Below are 17,022 nucleotides of genomic sequence, written 5' to 3'. Positions count from 1 at the left end.
AGCTAGCAAGCATCCATACCTTAAGTGCACAGATGACATCAATGTTCAACAGATCCCAAGCACCATTAATTTCATTTCCAAAATTAGAAAGAAAAGCCACCTATGTCCAGTGTAAATTAAAATGATGGGAGTACACTTTCCTGATATATAACTACACCTACACCTTGGATCTGGTGAATTTGCCTGTAGTAACTAATTAGTTACCAAAAACCAAAAACCAAAAAAACAATACCTTAACCAGAGCGTAAGGGTGTCATTGGGGACTATTCGATACCCTCTAGCCTAGGTTGGACTATAGCCCTTTTCAGCACTCTACCAATACTCTGAATATTTAATTTTTCTATTCAATATTAATATACAAGCGCCTGTTCCCCTGATCTTGAAACCTAATGTAAATGAAAAACCTGAGGCTCTGCTGGGTGACTATCTGCAAGTTATAGAATGGAATGCTGATTGAAATCCTCCAAGAACCACACTCTAAGGTAGTTTAATGGCTCTGACTTGGAAGACAGAGTAATGCATAATCAACGTCCAGCCAGCAGCATGCACGGATCCCGCTGTGGGGCTCAGTGCTGGAGAGCCAATCGCAGATGGCCTTTTGGCTGCAGACGTGGGAATTGTTAGCCCCGCTAGCAATCTCGCCAACATCCCCGGGCTCCTAATTATGAGAGGGACAGAGTAAAAGTATAGAGATGCAGAAACAACAAAATTATTAAGAAAAATAGCTCAAGAGTGGCATTATATCCGGCAAGTCTATCATGTGTTGAGCGGCTACCACGGATCTGGTGCTGTGCTGGTTCCACAGGTGGTCTTAAATCCTCACATGCTCATCTCTACTTTACAAAGAAGGAAACCAAGACACAGAATAACCTGCACAATGTTACACAACTAGTAAGTTGCCAGAAACTGCAACATGGTCTGATTGCAAAGCCAATTACCTTCTTATTCTACCATGATTCCTCTGCAAACCTATCTTTTACTTTGATCAATTCAATCATGAATTACATCATTATTCATTTTAACAGAAAATAAGCACTCTGGGACTGTGAAGCATTTCAACATCTACCATCATCGTTAATAGAGAGGTTATTTATATTTTTAACTCAAGAACTTTCTGAAATATTTTATGCTCTTTAAATCACTCAATCCTAAGGCTTGTTCATCACTGGTAATGCTTTTGGGATGTCAATGATAATCTATAAGCAGAAGTACTACGTTCTAAACCCCATAAAGAGCTGATATCTTATTTACTTGGTTTCCCATTTCAAATAATGAACATTAAAAATCCCAGCAGCATCTACAAAGCAAATGCGGATACCTGTGCTTGCTGCAGCCCTGGATACTGGGGGAGCTGAGGGGAGGGCCGAGCCTGTGCAGCAAAGAGAGCAGCCTGGTCCCCCGGTGGGCCCTGGAAAACAAAGCCGAGGTGGACTCTCGATCATAACAGCAAGAGCTTGATTTGCACTCCTGGCTAATAACCCCAATAATCCATGACACCAAATCTAATTAGATGATTATACAACTTGGAGTTTTCCAAACTGCATTAAATATAACTTCTCGTCAATTTTCTATGTGTGCAGAGACTATTAAACTTATCTCTTCCAAAGACTATAGATGTTTCCAACAGTAACACAGACATAAATACAAGCCAAACTAATCAATGGTCTACTTATCAAAGAGGCTGAGACAGCTTTCCTGTACAGCCCAGGATATAAATGCCCCTCTAGACTGAAAGGCATGAGCCTTGGTGTGAAATCTGAAACCACAGAGATGTAGCACTCTGTGCCCATAAAAGAAAGAGAACATGTGTTCTCTTATAGAAATGCCATATACAAATTTCATGACTTTTTAATGAAGTTTCTTCATAGTGACCTAAAAATTATCTATTTAACCATGTAGTCAAGAGATGAATGTGGTACCTCCTATGACTAATCATCAATTAGAATACAATCAATAAAAATGCACGTCAATAGCAAATATAATTCTAATGAACTACAATATAAAACCAATTAAATTCTGCTTACCAGTCTCAATTTAATACATGTGTTGTCCTTTGAAAAATAAATATATTTATAAGAGCAGCTGTATGTGTTTTATGTTATGGTATCAGAAGCTATTTCATGGCAGCTTGCAATAATCATCACAAAAAAAGTCTAGCTTCTAACCATCCCTGGGTTTTTACAGGACTTAACTAATTTTAAAGAATGGGGTTTATTCCAAAATATTTTACTGTTGTTTTATAGAACAGATGTCCTCATTTTTCAAAAGTGTTAAATTATACTTCTACAAAACTATTTAATGTGCTTGGAAAATAGCGTAGACTCTTGTAACAGAGAGAAAACTAAACATTTAGTTTTAGAGGGCAAACAACAATCATTAAACATCTATGCTATGCCAGAGACTGGACTTCTTGTTATTACTCCCATTTTCTCACAAGAACTCTGCACAGAGGGAGGACCATCCTCACTCACTTTCTTCAGTGAAAAAGCCAGGTTCAACGAGCTTGAGCAGCTGAGCAAGCTCACCAAGCTGGACCTGGCAGAGTCATCATCCGAACTCAGCCAGGGCGCTTGCCATTATGACAAGATGTCTCCATATGTGATATTAAAAATGGAAATACTTAAATCTTCATTTGGTGCTTATCCTTCAGGGACATAGAGCCTCCACAACTCACTCTAATAAAAACCAGAGAGAGGAATCTCTATTAAGACTTGTTACTGAAATATTAAAACCAAATGTATATATCCTTTGGTAAAATCCTTTCTCTGATCCTCATATAAAATCACTGGAGGGCATTTCCTAAGGCGACTGACCATCTATCCATGGGCCAAACGCAAGTTGCTGAGAGTGCAAATAATGGCTTCAACAAGAATCTCAATTTCCAGAATAGGGGACAATAAAGATACCCTCAGCCTTTAGCTGATTAATCTAAGTGCAATTATGTCATATTTACTTGGGTTTAAGGAAAATTGCCCCAACTCCCTTCTGTGAGAACTCATTCCATGGCAGTGTGGCCATCCAGGACCTACAACTCTCCCCCCTCCCCCCACCCCCAGAGTATCTGAAAGGCTTTTGATCTTCCAAACACTGCCAAGGAGTCATCAGATCAACCACATCGTTAAATGTCACTCCTTGAATCCGTGCTCCCTGACAGTGCCCTACAAGGTCTCTGAAATACACTATTTTGCTTTTTTGTGGGGACAAATATTTGCACATTATCCTTTTTACAGAAAGGAAGAAAAATGAATTATTTATATGTGAGTTAAAATCTTGAGATCCATAAGTGTTTATAATTCCCACATCGTATTTTGTCTTAGAGGGAACAAGATGTGATCTGTGTGTGACAGCTGCACGCAGATGCATAAAGACAGACCTTTTCACACTCTATGCTTATTGAAGAACACTACGAAAGGAACTATGACTTACTGTGGGTAAACTAGAATACTAATAAGGGAAACAGCTGAGTTCCCGGGAAACACTCTTATTGGCGGGTAACAGTTCAGATGGTGGCCACTTAAGAAATAGGAATTTAAAACTACTCTACGTTAAAAAAAAAAATCACAAAATTAACACATAAGGTAAAAGACTAACTTTCAAAGAAACAGAGAAAGAGATAAGAAATCTCACATACATTTTTTACACTGTCAAATTCATGCATTCTCTGTCGATCATATTTGTCTCAAGGTAAACTATTTACTTATGAACATACTATGCTCCCTCCTACCACCAATTTTTCCTGACTTATGTAAGTATAGTAGGTAATAATACAGATCTACAATATCCTTCCTGGGAAAATCAAATCCTCCAAGCTGGCCAGGACACAGTCCCCATGTACTCTGTGCATGGCTTTATCATCATGTTTCCTTGAATGAAAGATACCCCAGTCTCTCCCACGGAACTGAAATGCCCTACTTTTGGTCTAACCCCAAAATAATCCTAGAAACACATTATATTGATAATTGCACAAACAGTTGAATTTGTTGAAAAAGAACGAATAAGAGAAGTTCTTTAGTGACTTGAAAGACTTTACCAATACCAAACAAGGACCACAATGTGGGAATAAGCAAGGATACTAAAGACTCAGTTTTATTAAGTTTCTTGATGTTGGTGGGGGCGGTTTTGCTGCATTAAATCAACAAGAGACTATATAATGTATAATTCAAACCAGAACAGGCCAGGACAAGAGGTGCAAAGTGGGACCATGCCTGGCAAATCAGGACATATGGTCACCTTAGTTATATATAATCCATTTATCTGTTATTTTCTGAAAACTTTCTAAGCTTTATTTTTAAGCAGTTTCTAGCATGGTGTCTGGCACATAGCAAGTACTCAATAAGTATTGAGAAACTCTAAGATTTAATTTAGTTTTATCTATTAACCAAGAGTTCCAGAAGTAAATTCAGATTTATATTTCAGCATCAATTAGTTTACCAAATGCTTTCCAAATGCCCCATATTTTTTAGCACCATCTTTTGTTCTGAAAATTCAATTTTAATTTTTAGCATCTATCATTCTAACAATTACTTATTTGACCTGCATTAATACCCGCAAAGTAGCTCAATTTCCCCCTGTTGATTTATTGGGCTTAACTGAAACATTCAAAGGTAACATTAAGTTCATATTTTTAGGGGCAACTGGGTGACTCAGTCGGTTAAGCGTCTGCCTTTGGCTCAGGTCACGATCTCAGGGTCCTGGGACTGAGCCCCATATCAGGCTCGCTACTCAGTGCGGGCGGGGTGGGGGGGGATCTGCTTCTCCCTCTACCTCTGCTTCCTCCCCTCTACTCATGCTCTGTCTCTCTCTCTTTCAAATAAAATCTTTTAAAAAAAGTTCATATTTTTATGTGAGCCAAAGGATAACTCAGGAGGCTGGTTTGTGACCAAATATTTGTGTCTAGCCAGCTGAAGTCTGACTTTGAGCACATCACTAGAAGAGAAAATAAGACATGGTTGTGCCCCTGCTCAAGCCCCCATGGCTCAGACACCTGACTTACATGTGCTAAAGGAATAAGCTTCAGTTAACTGGGAAGTTCTGGTAACCACACAGACTCATCACTACATTGCGACCTGAGGTAAATTCCTACATGTGGTCTCTCTAGTCTGTTTCTATGCACTTTGATTTGGGCTTGCCTCCATAGAAGAAACATAAACCCATGGAATTTTTTTTTTTTTTAACCTTCCACTTTCTAAAACCTTAAGAAGCTGTGCTATTCAATACTGACCCATCTTCCTGGCCTTTATAAGAGCAGTTCTCTCTTACTGCTTTATTTGTAATCAGACAAGAGAAGTATTTGGACTCAGAGATGGTGATTCAAGGGCCTTTTGCATAATTTGAAATAAATGCATCCGGTAAATGAAAATATTCTTGATAGATCATCCTCAAACATAATTTTCATTCTTCTGGGTCTTGTTCTCTTCATTTAACAATTACTCCCCCTAAGGCAACTGAAAAAATGTGAAGACCTCTTTGTAGAAGAGAATTGGTTATGCCTCCAATTAGCTGACACCAAGCATGACAATCAGCATTTCAGGACCAGGGATTTTCTATTCACTCAGTTCATTAGCAATGAATTGTCGAAAACCCTATTTAGTAAATTTTCAATGGTGTTTAAGTGTCTCAAGTAGAGAGACAAACTATACCTAAAAAAAAACCACAGCCAGATTTTGTGACTTTGTTTCTGATAATGCAGATTTAGGGATAGTAAGAAGTCCCCCTGTGAAAACCAATGGGTAATGTTTTATGAGTCACCTAGCAAAAAGGGTTTTATTCGTGACTACTACTTTGGAAGGTACTGAGGAATGGTGCCCAAGGCTAAAATAACACATGGTGTGAACCAGAAATTATGGCCATCACATCATACCGGTGTATTTTGCTTGCAGACAACAGACACAGAGAAAATTCTATAAATACAAGAGGTCCAGTTGAACAGTTATGCATGTTTCTTTTATAATGCTTTCATATAAAATATAACTTGGTTGGGAATCAATTAACAGTAACGTTAATGCCTGGAACAAACTGATTCATTCTCAAATAAACACCTCACACAATAAGGAACTTTTACGATATACTCGTAACATGCCCATAAATGATGAATATATGACTGGTTAGGATATACATTTACTACGTTCTTAATACTGGAGAAAACTGAAGGAAAATAAGAATGGTGAAAAGGACAGCACAGATATATACACACATTTCCATTAATTTGAAAGAATATAGAAAGCATAGAACCTTATGACTTTAAATACTTCATAAACATTTGGTCTTTTAAAAAAAAGCAAAATCATCGATTGATGCAAATTCTATTTTATCCAAATTACATTATCATCTAAACAAAATGCCCAACAGCAAACATAAGCTATTTCCAAAATACTTTTTAATTTGATAAAGTTTACTTCAAATTTTTAAATAAGAACCTCACCTGCTCTCTGCACACCACAAAGTGTCAAGAAAAATTGATAGAAAAGTTGATTCTTTTCAGAAGTCTCCCAACTTTGCTGAATAACTATTAAAGAAATTGCCTATATAGCAAGTATTTAATAACCTAAATATTTTCAAAGCTTGAGTATGTAATTACGGACATTTTCACCAATGTACAGAAAATGTTACCCATTAAAATTGGCAGTGAAACAAGTTGACTTACATTCACATCTGAGATGTGCGCTCTTTTTTATTCTAATGCTTCTTGGGTTTATGTTGTGGGTTGGCTACCTGATACAGAAACCTATAAGTAATTTAATGCAAAACATGCATTCTTAGCTAGCCCAGGCAAAGCAGTAGAGGTGAAGTCTTAGGACATGCACGCACAAGACCTATGCTCAAAAAAAAAATCTCCTCCGTCCCGGAAAGAAAATAGAGATGATGCGTTCTGTTGAGAATTTCAGAATAGCCAGTGAGTGGGATGTGATGAGAAGGGCGTATTTCATAACCACAGTTTGCGTTATCTTGCACTGGCCTATGAATCAGCATGCCATGCGTTCCTCTGCTACTGATGTGAATTACCACAAAGGGAAGCAAGAGCTCAGGAACAGATGGGTTCAAAACTGGAACTGAGATGAAGGTGCAGGAACTGGTCTATGTTCCCAAGCCCAGGCCATGAATGTCCATTGGTTTCTATACCGTACACATAAATGATGAAAATCATGAGGCAATCAAAGGGAAAAACTATCAGAAATAAATCCCATTAAATCGAACATGATCGATGCATTCATGATTCTGTGTTATAGTCTCAAACATAAACCGAGTAACAGTGAAATGAAGACTATAAGTTTTACCAGCTATTGAAGAATAACCCACTTCTCACTTTGATGTTCAAAGAGTAATGCTATAAAAATTTACTTAAAAAACAAAACAAAAAAGACAGAAAAAGGAATGACAGCAGGGGTGTTACCATTATGTTGTCAAAGTCTTCCAGAAGGGAGACAGCAGAGTTACAGAAGTCCTACAGAAAGGGGACAGCAAGAAAATGGCAGACAATACAGATAAGATTTTTTCAGCCTAATGATGTGGGTAGCCACAATACACATGAAATAGTTCATTTTAAAACAATGTTTCAGGGAGTCACGACTTAAAAACCCAGGCCCTACAAATGCTTTATAGTTCATACACCAAATGACATCACTAAAGACTGGACATATACGGTAATATTCATATAATGGGAGAGCAGAACCCAGAGGTTAAATGGTGACACAGAAGAAACTAGAAGGTTATCAGACAGACACTTGCTGTAACTAAGGGGTGCTGGGACTCCACTGGGAGCAACAGGGTGTCAGAGTCCTTCATAGCCTGCAGCCAGCACGACAGCTCAGGACATGTGGGTCACATTAAACACACAAGACATTAAGTGAACAAGTCAGTGGTTCATATATTGTTGGGGGATATATAATTAGATAGCTCCATCCTAAGTGCAAATGAAAACTGGGCATTGGGTTAACTGCACATTCAATCAACCAAAACAGACAACAAATCATTACAGGGCCACCAGTGTTTACACACTGACAGGAAATCTGATTTAGAAAAAGGTAACTAGATGCTTGGGGAAAATTTCTCTTTCTCAGGTAAATAATTCACTTGTTTGATCATTTTTATAAACGGATCCCAAGTGACATTTTGTCTGAGATGTTAAAAATTTTCTTCTCGCCGAGTTTTAGACATAGAGAGCTAAGGCAAAGGACTATCAACCCTAATAGAAAAAGTATTTTATTACACTAAGGACTAAAAATTATAGGAAGAATTTCCTAAGGAAATACCTTTTCTCACTATTTTAGGTGTAAGTACATAATTCATCGCATCTGTACATTTGTATTTGGATCTGACAACTATCTTTCTATTAGTTGTCCACTCTCAACAACCCTCACTCTTCTCTCCTCTCTCCCAAAAATCAAGCTGCATACATTCTTTTCTAGACTTTAGGTGCCTAATTATAATTTCATCAAATTAAATGAAAATCTTTTTAACATTCAAATAGCAGAGAAATGCCAAATATTAATAAGTAAAGCATCCACTTCCCTGGACACATGGGTTTCCATCCGAGGAACAAAATGATAGGGTTCAGGACATATTTACTAGTTCAGGGGTTTTCTCCTAAGGTCATTTTTGTCATTCAGATGTATTTCAGTTATATTATCTACGTGAATGCATTAAAAGTAACTGTCAAAACTCAAGATGTGTTTCAATATGGCTATTGTGCTTACCTTCAGCAAATAAGAACAAAATTATTGTGAAATACACTCAAATTATACTATCAGGGAAATTACAGAAGGGAAACCTTGAACAGCTAATAAAGGTATAAAAGAAGCCTAAATTCACAGGTAACTGGGAAATAGAAATTAAAATGTCCTAATACTATTTCAACTGCTCTGAATGAGAAAATTACGATCTGACAATATCAAGGGTTGGTGGGGATGTGAAGAAAGGAAAAAGTCATTTACAACTGAGGAGAATCACCACCACTTTGGAAATCAAATCAGCATCTCCACTTCCAGGTACACACCCTACCTAATTCTCTCCATATGTACAGAAGAAACATACAAATGTGTCTTCTGTAGCATTGTTAAAAGTAAGAAAAAATTGGAAATAAATGATCAACAGGAGAATGGATAAATATTATGCTAATATTCATAATGGACTAGCATCAACTAAGACAAATGAATAAAACAACATGTAAGAAAGTAGATATAATTCAAAATTGGTCAAAATAAAAAGCTGCAAGACAATGCGATACACGTGTGACCATTACATTAAGTTTCAAATCCAAAATTAATACTATATGTTTATGTTAATGGTTGCAAAAATATGTAGTAAAAGTATAAAAAACATTCATAATAAAGAAAAACACTAAATTCATGATAGTGATTACCTCTTTATAGGAAAGAAGGGAAACGAGAGTAGACACACTGTTATGTTTTATTTTTTAAATGACCTAGAACAAATATGGCAGAACATTATTATTCAGTGAAGCTAGGTAGTAAGTCCATTAGTGTTTGTTCTATTTTCTATTCTTCTCTGTATGCTTGAAATACACCTCCAGAGAGCGAGGGAGGGAGAGAACAAAGGAAGGAAACAGGTATTTCAAGGTGACGCTCTATCCCTAGGGTAAGAGATTAATTATCAAAGGGTAGCCGCTCAACTTAAATGGGTTTCATCAATCCAAGAGGCATGTTTTCAGGATGTTACAGATTTACTTTTGCCAGGGAGCTAACTACTCTGGGAGGCTCTGACTCAGTCATTGTTCTTTCATTAAGTTATCTAATTCCTTCATTTAGATACAGAATGATAGCACCTGCCCCGTGGTTAATAACCTAATGTTCTTACAAGTAACCACCAGCTATTACTGGGCACATCATTTCCCTCCTCTGTCAGAAATCTTTTCTTTAATGTCATCAATATCCATATGATTATCTGTAGTCTATAACAAATTGCATTCTTCCAAATTTGTCTCTGCCAAATTTAAGCTAAACACATTGTCTTTCTTTGGACTATTAAACTGGCTAGCATTGATTACTACGAAGAACAGCAAAATGATTTTGTGCACTGAAAGGGGAAATTAGGATAGAGCTATACCATAAAACAAGGCAAACAATTAAGTCCTTTTCTTGGATCAAAACTTAAAAGATTCCCTCCAAAAGCCCCCTCCCTAGAAAACTGATACGGGTGTGTGTGCGTGTGTGTGTGTGCGCACGCGCGCGCGCGCATGCGGGGAGGAGGGGGGGCTGATGAAGGATGTTCCTTCTGCCAGAAGAAAAATATTGGATGTAAGAGAACTGGAAAACAATTTAAGCAGCATTTTGCATTATTTTCACCAAAATTCTGTATTTTGTAATGATTCCCATAGGATTTGCAGAAAATATAGCGATATTTTTAACACTGAAATTGGAATCAGCCCCTCTCAAGTTTATATTATAGAATTTAGACAGTAAAAATACACTGCTTCAAGAAACCAAAATGGCTATTAGGAAAACCAAACAAACTAAACAACATTCCTTCTTACTGGCCTCTTCTATGGGCAGCCACTGAGCACCAGTCTTATTAGGGACAATTAATATAATGACAGAAGTAAAGCATTTGAAGTGTTTTTCTTCTCTTTCAATCCTTAACATATTTAAGAAAATAGAGATCATTTTTATGGGATAGAGATTTCCTTTGAAATAATACATTCATGACACTATTAAAACATTAACAACAAGGATGACAGCTAACATCTTTTGAGCACTTACTATGAGCCAGCCACTGTTATAAGGGCTGTTATGTGTATTAAAACATTAATTTCACAAGAACCCTATAAAGTAAATATTGCATTAGCTCCATTTTATAGATGAGGCTTTGAGGCACAGAAAGGTGACATATTTGCTACAGTGAGCCCCCTTTAAATAAGGGACATTCTGTAAGGAATGGAGAGTGATCATTTTTACTTTCCTGGGTAAAGAGTGTACTAAAAAGAATGAAAACAAGTTTCCTTCCTTATGCGTACCGGTACGTACTAGAGCTGTAAGAAAGCACACTCAATTATAACCATTGCATCAAATAATTTGATTAAAAATACTTAACAGTATCCATGCTACTTAGCATCTGTTTTCTAGACACTACACCAATGTCTTAATACATTCTTTAGGAAATATAAGAATGGTCCATAACACAAAATCCCATGACCGCCTAAAGCAGATGTTGTTTCTGCCGTGGGCACAGAGTTATTTTATAATAATACTGGAGTTTTCATTGTGCACTAGCTAAGGCTAGGTGATTCCTAGGTACATCAGCTTCTTTCCATTAAGGTGGAAAGAGGCTAAGGGCATTCTTCTGTATGGTCTGAGACATATCCAGAATCCAGGAATTTATGTCCTCCCTGCCCCATCTAGGTTTTCAAAAGAACCATAGCAGAGGTCACTGCTGGAAGCAGTTTCTGGAAGCACTCAGGACTGTTAAGATGAATTTGTGGATAAAAATCAGACTGCTAAGGCTTGAGGCTACTAGGAAGCTCTAAGGTCCTGGAAATAGTTTCTCAAAACATGCATTCATTTGAAAACCTTTCATAAATTCCTATCCTCTGCTCACTAGATGCAAAGATAATACGGAGTATAAGATCTGGTGTCTGATCTTATCAGAAGAGGGGCTACCGGGGGTGGTTATTGGACAACTGGCCTAGGCAGCAGTCACATCTAAGGCTTGGGAAACTCATCAGTCTTTAAAATAAGTATCTGCTAAACTTCCAAAAATCAGTGTTGAAGGTTAAGATCAATGAAAATTATCTAACACATTTGCTACATTTAAGAACACGGATTCTTATAATTAGAAAACTGCTAGGATAAAAAGAAAAATGATTTCTATTTCTTAAGAAAAAAAGACATGACAAGTTCTTACATAGCTATAGAGAGTCACATTACATATAGGCATGTAACCTGAGAAAATGGTCCTGGCCAAAATCAGAATCAACATTTCTCTATCATTTCTTATCATGAAGGATATAGGTCAGTACTTAGTAGAAAAACAACGGCATCCAGAACCATCTATTAAAACAACTTATCAATATCACTTATATTCCATATAATCCTGCATTTATTCCAGTTGAAGGATTACCACAAGGAGAATTTTTTCCTCCACAATACCTTATTTAGCTAGATTCCGGGTATATTAATCGTTTGTATATGAGAGGAAAGGAGCTAACATTTCCGCCAGACATCCTAGCTGCAGGCACTCTGGCAAATGCTACATATGACCTCACTGACCTCACTGACCTAGGTGGGACCATTCGACCATCTCGCTGCACCATGCGTGTATTTTGCTTCCTTAGAAGAATACTATTTTCCCTCAAGTATCCAACATCTAAAGAATGGTGAGATGAGAAAAAAAAAAAAAAAGACTGTTTCTGAAAGCCCATCAGAAACAAAAAAGCAAGTTTCAACGAACTGTTAAAAAATATGGGGGGAGAAGAAGGTAAATATTTTACAATCACTGTTACAAAGTTGTGTCTTCACTGCTTGAAGAAGGAATTCCTGACTTCGAAAGAAGGAAAGGAAAGGAAAGGAAAGGAAAGGAAAGGAAAGGGGAAGGGTTGGGGGGAGGAAGAGAGCGAGAGAGAGAGAAAGAAAAGACAAAAATGAGAAGAAAAGAAAAAGGAAAGAAACAGCTGGCAGAAAGAATCAGAAAAATAGCCAACTATTTGTTAATTCTTATTTGTACAAGCAATACAACTTTAAGTGGTATAAAAGAATAGTCAGGTATTTTTGAGAGTTTTGAGGAAAAATGTAGAAGTAATGGGGACGTCCAGGTATATTTTAGATCATAAGCTTGCCTTCTCTGCAAATATGCATGAATCTTTGATTATATGTAGGTTATTCTATTCCGTTTCTTTTAAAAAAAAATGTGCTTTTGGAGGAAATTGCTTGTCATGACTTATAACAGAAGTGAAGCTTGAGGAAAAGCATGTTTACCTATAAATAGCCCAGAGAGTTTTGCCCCCATGCTATTCCTTAGAGCAATTCAAAATTGAACTTAGCAGTAATAGTCTGAAAGTGGGCTATTAATAAGACAAATTATACCCTGTGATAAAAAGGTAGATATGAAGAAATAAACTTAGTGGAAGATAAATTTTATCTTAGGCCTCAATTACTTTAAAAGGGAGCTGAATTCATTCTGGCAGGATGGTTACTCAACGTACAGCAAGCTTTTTTTTAATCTTGACAAGATTCGAAACGGTAATAACTATTTTTGCTCATCCTCAAGAATAGCTAAAATCCCACCGAGTTTTTTAAATGGCACCAAACATGCTGCTTATTTAAGCAAAATAAGTATTTCTTAGTATTTCAATCAAAATCCTTATCATTTCTGTGTAAGAAGCAACGTAGGCCCACCTTACCTGACACCCAGAGAGAGTGTAAGCAATTGCTAGAGGTCAGGGAGGGACAAACATGCAGTGACCGTTGGTCGCATTCTCGTACAGTTGACCTATTTCCACTCTCCTGTCCTTCTTATAATGCAGGTAAAAACAAGAACCATTTTTAAGAATGTATAACTAACCGTCCAACCTCCAGCCGCCCCAAATCACTAAGTGGACTGAATGCAAAAGTGCCATAAGTTACACAATGGAGATATGCCTAGAAAGCTACCCAAAATATAAAGGATATTTTTAAAAGCATTAAGATTTCTTGCTAATTTCAAAGTTTTATGGTTTTTCTTACAGCAAGATACACCTGTGGATTGGCTACTTCCTTTGAGGTTCAAAAAAGTACCTAAATCCCAGGGTTGTTGTGGGACCTAAGATAACTAATACATTTAAAGCACTTAGAAATGTTTTGGGGGGGGCGCCTGGGTGGCTCAGATGGTTAAGTGTCTGCCTTCAGCTCAGGTCATGATCTCCAGGTCCTGGGACTGAGTCCCACATGGAGCTCTGGGCTCAGTGAGGAGTCTGCTTCTCCCTCTGCCTCTCCCCCCTGCTCATGCTCACTCTCTGTCTCTCTCTCAAAAAGAATAAACAAAATCTTTTTTAAAAAAATATTTTGGCAAATAGTAAGTGCTCTATTAGTGTTAGCTGCTATTATTATCCTCATCTTCATTAAAATAGTGCATTTTTTAGAAAAATTGGAAAGTACAGAAAGTATATAGAAATGGAGGGGGGGGTCCCAATCTCACCTCCTCTTTTTCTATTTTATTTATTTGTACAGATCTGTGGGCTTCATGAGCCTATAGTAAGCTGCGTAGGATCCCCACCATTGTTTTGTTGAACAATCACTGTCATCTCAAAAGTTAAAGAAAATTGAGTTAGAGGGCATAAAAATAGCAATGATATAAATCAAGAATGAAACTGAAGATATCCACACACTGACTATTATTTGTAATATATTATTTGCTATAGACCTTATTTAAGTACATACTGAAAATAGAGTCTATGCAGAGCATTGTAGGGAGAAGCCTAAGAAACAACAGGACTTTAGAAATAAAACCTCAGAGTGATCAATCTAGTAATAAATGGAAGTAGGAGCTAAAGGGAGTACAGAATATGGTGGTAATTATAGGGAATGAGTGCTCAGTTAGGGTCACTACAGGGATAAAGACCTGCTGATTCTCAGTGGCTGGAGAGCCATTAGCTTTTCTTGCTTTAAGGCGTACTTTTAATGCTTCAAGTTAAAGATACTTCAAGTTCTTATTTGATCAACGGTAACAGTAAAATACACGAGAGGTATAAACCCGTAGGAGAGTTATACCTGCGCTCACAGGAGATTTCAGGGATACACGGGCAGGAAGAATACGCCCCGTGCCCCACTCTCATCCCTAGCGAGAGGCGCTAACAGAAAGCAGAGGGCTCCGTTGCCGGATCTGGACAAACCTGTTGGAATGGTCGAGCCTGGGCTTGCCTGAGAAGCCGCTGCTGCTGCTGCTGCTGCAGGAGCTTCATCTGTAGAAACTGCTGCTGGGAGGTGATGGCGTGCAGCGGGGGCGGCTGCATCATGGCGCCCGAGCGCCGCTGCAGCATGTTGGACAGAGCTTGTTTGGTGTTGGTGGGGACGAAGGAGCCCGTGGGGTCCAGTCTGGAGCCACCTACAAAAGCAACCAGAAAGATGGGCTCTCTATGCGTGTTAATGCAACAGGTCTTCCTTATTATATCAAAACATAGAAACCTTACCTTCTAAGCCTCACTTTAGGAGCAAACGGAAACTAAGACCCGCCACACACCATACAGATATTAAAGATATGTTGACAACTGCATAATTCCTAAAGGATGGGGACAGTGATGTAGGAGTGAATTACAGTATTTCAGTGATACCACGGAGGCCCCACTTCGGCTGATCCGCTGAAATGCCTGAAACGGACTTGAGGACATGATTTTAGAATCACGTGGGTTTTAAATCATGCAAGGCCCTCGGGAACACGTTACCTGCATAAAGTGTACTGCTTTCCTGGTATATTTGGCCAAGTGTCCTAAGCCAGTCATAGAAACTCTTCTGTCATTTTAAACAAATTTGAAGCTCATGGTATTTAAGTTTCTTTACCATGGCAAAATAAAAATGCCTCTTTCGTCGTACAGTGACATGAAAATACTTTCAAAACTTGAAAGGCTTGGAAACTTCAAATACCATGACTCAAAAGACAAAACACATCTTCTTGAAGGCTTGAAATCAAACAGGAAAAGTTGATTATAGTGACGCCTGAGAAACCGAAGGAAATCCTTAACATATTTGCATATATAATTTGTCAAATGCCTTTAAGAGTTTGGAGGGAAAATTTTTCAATATTTGTTGGCTTCAAATGAGGTGTCAATCACTCATTTACAAGATAGTTTAATATATGTGTTACGAAATCCTCTATATAAATATAATTATCTCACAAAAGATGTTTTATCTTTTTTTTTTTAAGTAAGTTTTATGGTGGGAACAAACATTTTAGCGCTGAAAACCCACATTCTCTTAAAGGTTCAGAACCACAACCAGCAACGTGATTTATGAAATTATTCAGCAGGATTTAAAGAACATTGGGAAAAAACAGGAAAGTCAATTTAAGTAACATATGGCAAGGTAACTTTTGTTGGAAGCAAGAACTGGAACTATACTAATACACAAAAACTTAATGGACTATTTTATAGATAAAGGAGATCCTTTCTAAGGATTAGGCCATAGTCCACTTTCTTTTAAGTTTCCTAACTTTTTTATAACATTGTACTTTGAGCCAACTAAAGAAATATAGTAAGTATCCCTGAAGCCTTCTGCACATTCTTACCTAATTACTTTCCTCACCTTCTCTCACCAAATGCTATTCTGAATATGGTGTTTAATATTCCCAAGTATTTCCTTATAATATTACTATAACAGTGTGTATATGCGAAAAAGACAAAGTAGAGAGGCGGGTGTGTGTGTGCGTGTGTGCATGCACACATGTGTGTCGAGGGGGCTTACTGCTTTGCATTTTAACTATATATGAATGAAAGCATACTGTACACTCTTCAACTTCATAGGATTCACATTTTTACAAAAATCAATTCAACATAAATATCCCTATAAATGCTTATTTTCTCTAACATTTTTTTCTTACATGTCATCGTACTTAAAACTTATCCAATACCTAAACTTCCTTAACTTTAAACATCTTTTATAATATTCTAGGGAAAGAAAGTATAGGTCTTTATAAAATACTTAGCCTTCAATTCATACTGAATTGGTGTTTAAAAATGCTAAAAAATTTTGGAACTGAAAAGAGAAAGTCGAATGGGAAAATGATTGTATATTATTTTCCACATTTGTCATTGTCTAGTTTACTCTTTTGTAGTCTACATTATTAATTCATTCAACAACCTATTTTTAAGAGCTTACTAAAAGTCAGAGGTTGCTCTAAGTTCTGAGGACACTACAGTGAATGAAACAGAAAACATACCTGCCCCATTGTGGGAAAGCTGGATAATAAACCAGTAAGTGAGTTAAATATATAGGATATAACCAAGTGCTAATCTATGGAGAAACAGAAAGGAGAGGGGAACAGGGTGCAGGGAACGGGTGTGGCTTGCCATTTATAAACGAAGGTGGTCAGTGGAAGCCCACT

The 17,022-nt window shown here is 37.4% G+C and overlaps 1 protein-coding gene across 10 annotated transcripts in view; it reads right to left on the bottom strand.

Annotated features, from left to right (window-relative positions):
• Positions 1-17,022, bottom strand: part of MED12L (mediator complex subunit 12L) — a 318,600-nt gene that overhangs the window by 21,312 nt on the left and 280,266 nt on the right. For all 10 annotated transcript variants that reach the window (XM_045812551.2, XM_087870287.1, XM_045812561.2 and 7 more), the window contains 2 exons: positions 14,819-15,030; positions 1,319-1,408 (listed from right to left, as the gene is read on the bottom strand). In XM_045812551.2, the coding sequence (XP_045668507.2) occupies positions 1,319-1,408; positions 14,819-15,030 (302 nt within the window). The remainder of the gene's footprint in view (positions 1-1,318; positions 1,409-14,818; positions 15,031-17,022) is intronic.

Source organism: Ursus americanus, chromosome 20 (genome assembly GCF_024610735.1).
Source record: "Ursus americanus isolate L20-20 chromosome 20, mUrsAme1.1.p, whole genome shotgun sequence".
Taxonomy (NCBI): Eukaryota; Metazoa; Chordata; class Mammalia; order Carnivora; family Ursidae; genus Ursus; species Ursus americanus.
The sequence above is the reverse complement of the archived record's forward strand: the minus strand, read 5'-3'. Positions and strand labels throughout refer to the sequence as shown.